At 34.1% G+C, this 5,786-nt stretch overlaps 1 protein-coding gene across 3 annotated transcripts in view; it reads left to right on the top strand.

Annotated features, from left to right (window-relative positions):
• The window catches only part of RNGTT (RNA guanylyltransferase and 5'-phosphatase), a 238,820-nt gene that overhangs the window by 24,238 nt on the left and 208,796 nt on the right, over positions 1-5,786 (top strand). For all 3 annotated transcript variants that reach the window (XM_006926320.3, XM_025042568.1, XM_015600503.2), the window contains exons 5-6: positions 425-500; positions 1,649-1,889. In XM_006926320.3, the coding sequence (XP_006926382.1) occupies positions 425-500; positions 1,649-1,889 (317 nt within the window). The remainder of the gene's footprint in view (positions 1-424; positions 501-1,648; positions 1,890-5,786) is intronic.

Below are 5,786 nucleotides of genomic sequence, written 5' to 3' on the forward strand. Positions count from 1 at the left end.
GAACTTCAAAGTAGTTTTATTTTTATTGTACTGTGTATCCATCAGTTAGTCAATTATTTTCTGTATCCAGTCAAGTGTCTTGTTGTATGTGTGTGTGTCCTTTGAGTTATATATTTGATGAAAATACCTCCTTATTTAATATGCTTGGAATCTTGTAGTTTTAAGAGAAATATTTAGATCTTACAGATAATTTGTAACTAATAAATCAGTATATATTACATTTAAACTTACAGCTAATGCTATAAATTAGATGTTAAACAACTTAAACTGATAAGTTACTAATAGTATTATAAGAGGTTTCAGTTTTTTAAAATGTAGTTATTTTATAAAATGAAATGTTTTGAGTGCAAGTTGAAATTTTAAAGTAAAATGTGGCCTCTAAAGTGATTTATTAATTTTAAACCCAAACTACTTTGTTTTCTAGGTGTTCATTGTACCCATGGTTTCAATCGCACTGGTTTCCTCATATGTGCCTTTTTGGTGGAGAAAATGGATTGGAGGTATTTGTTTCTATGTTATAATGGAAGAAGACATTTAGTAATTGATAAAATTTTTTATTGACTTTTTAGTTTTAGCACTTTATATTGCCAAATTTCTGGTGAAGTCATGATTAATATAATTTGAATTTGTTTTCATTTTAGATTTGGTTTATCTTTAGAATACTATTCCATACTTGGTGTTTTTGCACAAAGCAGCACTTTAGTTGAGTGCTTATGGATCCCACATACTATGTATTTTCTTTTTCCACATCTTACAGAATTATCAGAGACAAGTTCTCCCAATATTCTGTGTTAGTATTTACCATTGGAAATTATTGTTGTTGTTTTCATTTTTAATAGTACCTTCTTATAGCTGTTGAGTAATAGGAAAAACTTATAATGCGATATGGAAAAGATATTTTGGGGACAGAGTTATTTTATTTAAACCAATCAGCATGTCTTTATTGAGCACCTGTTATTTATGGAGTGCCTTTTTAGATCCTGAGACATTAGAACCTCACTCAAAATTCCTGAGAGAATGAGATATTACTAACTGAATTTCCTCATTTACTGATTGAAGGTCATTATTTGCAAAGCCTTTTACATAGTAGGTCCTTCTCTGAATATAATCAGCCGAGGTACACATCTTGTGGTATATTTTATTTTCCTGGTCATGCATCCTCAGTAGTTCCCTTCTGCATGCACTGCATGCACTTCTAGCTCAGCTTTTCTGGCCTTTCAGATGCTCTACACAATAACTATTCTTAGCCCTTCTCTAATGACCTCTGCTCTTATTGCCTGAGTCTGTTGAAAGTTCCTGAAAAACCAGAATGCTTTTTACTTTATTTAAATTGCTATTCACATTTCTTTGATATTTTCTGTTAGAGTCAGACCTCCACCTTCAAAGATTTATTTAAATTGTCCACTGACTCTACCCAGGTCTCTCCTATACACTCATTGCAATTTACCTCTAGGAATTTTCAATGTACTTTTGTTAAAATTGAGTCAGAATGAATTTGTCCCTTAGTAAATTGAATGCCTTAAGATTGGGACCGTGGTTATATAAATCTATTAAACTTCTATGGTACATTAAATATAATGAGTGAGTTTTGATAAGTCTGCATAAATGGAGAGTAGTGAGGAAATTGCATGGTGTTTGTTTTCCATAGTATTGAAGCAGCAGTTGCTACTTTTGCTCAAGCCAGACCACCAGGAATTTATAAAGGTGATTATTTGAAGGAACTTTTTCGTCGCTATGGTGACATAGAAGAAGCACCACCCCCACCTCTGTTGCCAGATTGGTGTTATGAGGATGAGGAAGATGAAGATGAGGATGAGGATGGCAAAAAGGAATCAGAACCTGGGTCAAGTGCCTCCTTTGGCAAAAGGAGAAAAGAACGGTTAAAACTGGTAATGTTTAAAAATATTATAATCTTTACCTTTTTTTCTTCAGCAGGTTCATTGAGATTTATGAAAATGGAATTTTGACTCTTCATTTTACTGTTTGTTTTACTGGTTTTTTTGAGGTTATTTTATTCTGGCTACTTCTAAAGATTCTTGATAACCATGAGTCTTTTCCTTTTCTGCAAGAAAAGTTTCAGTTATGTAAATCTATCCTCTTTTTGTTTCTTAGGTAAACCAAAGAACTCTTAGACATTTGATTGAGAATTTATTATTTCTTTGTAAAGTATTGTGAGATTCCAATTAAATATCTAGTGAAAATTTTACTAATGCTTTTGAAAATTGTGACAGTTAAAATAACTTTACGTATAAATTCTCTTTCCTGTGGCTGGTATTTTCATATTTTCTGTAAAGTTGAACCAAGAAGAGACTTACTTCTATGGCCAACTCCCATATTTATTGTTCTAGAATAAAAGTCTTAACTGAAAACATTAGGACTTAATCTCCTTTCCTTGAGGGGATAGGAGAGATGTAGAGAAGAAAAGTACTGATTGTACTTACACGTAACAAGTATATGGTATAGACCAAAAGGGAAAGTTAGGGAAAGTGTGGAGGTAATTAAGTGTTAATGAAGGTAATAATTAAGGCATGTGGGAATCATGGTTATGCAGTAAACATCACAACATTTATTAGTAGACAGTGATTCACAGGCAAGAAAATGCCTTGTTTTATGTAAATCGTGTAATCGTTATTTTGGGCTTGAAAAAACAAGTCTTGTTTGAAAAACATTTGTTTTAATATGTATTTACACATTTCAGACTTCAAAACTGTAAGGCCACTGAAAAATGTAAATTGCTTTGAAACAAATAGTTTCAAAAATAACTTACTATTTTTTCAGTCTAACTCATTATTTCCTGGATTTAGATATAAGAAATTACTGAATCACATACCTAGAAAAGTAGGAATCACTTTCTGAGGAAAGTCTAATGGTTTAACAACATATAGATGATCATATAGATGATTACCCTCTTATGATATCATTTTTGTAAGGAATATTTTCTATAAGGGATACATTTTGTAAGGGATATTTTTTAAGAATAAGAATCATGAGCATGTGTTTAATGTGTTTTTGAATTATGCTTTTTGAATAGTATTTCAATGTGTAAGAGTTTAAAATAGTTATTATCTTGCAAAATGGGGTAAAGTTTGCAGGTTTTGTTTTAGTTTTTACCAGTAGAAAGGATCTTAAAGATGACTTTAATTTTATAAAATCAAGTACCATCAAATCCTATAGTTGCAAATGAGCTCAAGCAGCATTAAGAGAAAAATAGCCAAGATGGGCATTTTTTTTTTTTAAGGGAAAATAACACAAACTAAAATCTTAAACTTAATTTTTACTGTTTTGTCAGTTAGCAAGAGGAATATTTTAATAATTCCTTACTATGATTGTGGATTTACCTGTTTCTCCTTGCTAGTTATGTCAGGTTTGCTTTGTATCTTTTGGGGTGATATTATTTGGTTTATACAAATATGTATAAAGATTATTTTATCTTTAACAGTGTCTTAAATTTTAGCATTGTAAAATCTGATATTATGATTGTACAAGTGTTTCTTGGATAGTGTTTGTATGGAATATATTTTTATCCTTTTACTTTCAGTCTTTATCCTTTATTTAAGTTATGTTTTTTATAAGGATCATGTTGGGTTTTATTTATCCAGCCAACAGTTTTTGCCTTATTGGAGTATTTAGTCCATGTACATTTATTTTAATGATTTATTTATTTTAGATTTAAACTTATTGTCTTACTGTTTTTTTGTTTGTTTTTCTTACTTGTAGTGTGTTCCTTTTTATTTTCCATTCTTGTCTCCTTTATGCTCAATAGTTTTTTTTTTTTATTCTATCACTCCTATCCATTGCTTGTTAGTTATACATTTCTTTACCATTTATTTTAGTGGTTACCTAGGATTTCAGTATGCATCTTTGATTTGTTAAAGTCTGGTATATTTGTACTTTTGCCACTTTTTAAGCTTATTGGGTAACATTGGTTAATACAATTATGTAATTTTCAGGTGTACAGTATAATTTCACATCTGTATATTACATTGTGTATTTACCACCCAAAGTCCAGTTTCCTTCAACTGCCATATATTTGATCTCCTTTACCCACTTCACCTTCCCCCTATACCCCTATGTTTGACCCCCTGTCTACCTCTCCCCTCCTCCCCCACGCTCTACATTCTGGTAACCACTAGTCTGTAGTCCATGTCCATGAGTCTCTGTTTGTTTGTCCTGTTCATTTGTTGCTTTTAGGTTTATATCCCACATATAAGTGATATCATGTGATTTTCAACTTTTTCTGTCTGGATTATTTCACTTAGCATGATTATCTCGAGTTCCATCCATGTTGTTGCAAATGGCGGTATTTCATCTCTTCTTATGGCTGAGTAATATTCCATTTTATATATGTACCACAGCTTCTTTAGCCAGTCATCTATCGTAGGACACTTCAGTTGCTTCCATGTCCTGTCCACTATGAATAATGCTACTGTGAACATCGGTGTGCAAATATCTTTTCGGATATGAGTTTTCGAGTCTTTGGGATCCTTTTTCTACTTTAAATTCATGTCAATCAGTGTAAGACTGAGCTGTCCTCCTGAGCCCTTATGCTTTGGACAACTGGTGTACCCTCCTGTGCTTTGTGGGTTCCTCATCAAAAAAATATATATACATGGTCATTGGTGCTCTTGTGTCTAGGCTCCAGCATTGAGCAGTCATGTGAACCCAGAAGCATCTCCTTTTGTCCAAGGCATAAGGACTGATTATCTGAATTGCAAAGAATAAATTCTTACTCCCTGGTTACTGCCAAGTGGACTTAATTGGCTCTGGAACCAGCCTGGAATCAGATTTTACCTTTTTACTCCAATCTGCTGTCCACGCTTCCTCTGCTGACTGATGAGGTTTCTATTATCCCAACTGCCCCAGCAAACAGTACTCAATCACTGCTGCATCTAGCACAACATGGGAGTAATTTGGAGAATTTTAGGCTACAATGCGTACAGACATCACCCAACCGGGGGAAAATGCTGTGGTTGGACGCTTCATATGGCATTAATTAAAAACAACCTGCATTTTTATAATGCAGCTGTACTGTCCACTTACACTCCTCTATAGTTTCCAGTTAGCAAACACGAAAAACAGTTTCTGTCCCTTTGACTTCACAAAAACCACCCGTAATGCACTCCAAGGCACAGAATTCCAAAAGATCCTTCTTAATTAATCTGTGCAGGGGAGACGTTTTCCCATGCAAGTTACCATGTGAATGATAACCCAGTGTTGCAATATCCCACTCCATTCACCTTCGCACAAGCAAAGAACTTGAGACCAAAGGAAACCAGCAACTCCTTGGAAGACTGCCACCTACTATCGAGTTACTGCAGCCCAGAGGCTGCCCTTCAGGATATATCATATTAGAAAGGACTTCCCTGGGAAAGGGGAGATTCGAGACAAATTCAGTGTGGACTCATGTCTACATACACGGCTATTTAGGCAAAACCTTGACGTGTTAATGTAACTCTCCAGGCCTTTGTTTTCTCATCTGTGCAATAGGAATAATCATTTCTACTCACTTTCCGAGTCTGTTTTAAAATAAATGGACGTCAGTAAATAGCAACTCAACATGCGATGCAAGTCAGGGGAAGCAAGTGCAATGTCTTCTTTGCAAAAATGAGCCCCTTCCTGATCATATCTGCCGCCAGCCCCAGTCTCCTGTCTCCCGTCCTCGGACACACGCATGCAACATAAAATGACAGGTGAATGCCACCAGATACTTCCATAAAAAGAAGAAAAGAAAAATTAAAGTGATTGTTTTCTATGTACCCAACACATTTAGCAAATCTTAAGAAGGA

Source organism: Pteropus alecto, unplaced genomic scaffold, assembly GCF_000325575.1.
Source record: "Pteropus alecto unplaced genomic scaffold, ASM32557v1 scaffold7, whole genome shotgun sequence".
Taxonomy (NCBI): domain Eukaryota; kingdom Metazoa; phylum Chordata; class Mammalia; order Chiroptera; family Pteropodidae; genus Pteropus; species Pteropus alecto.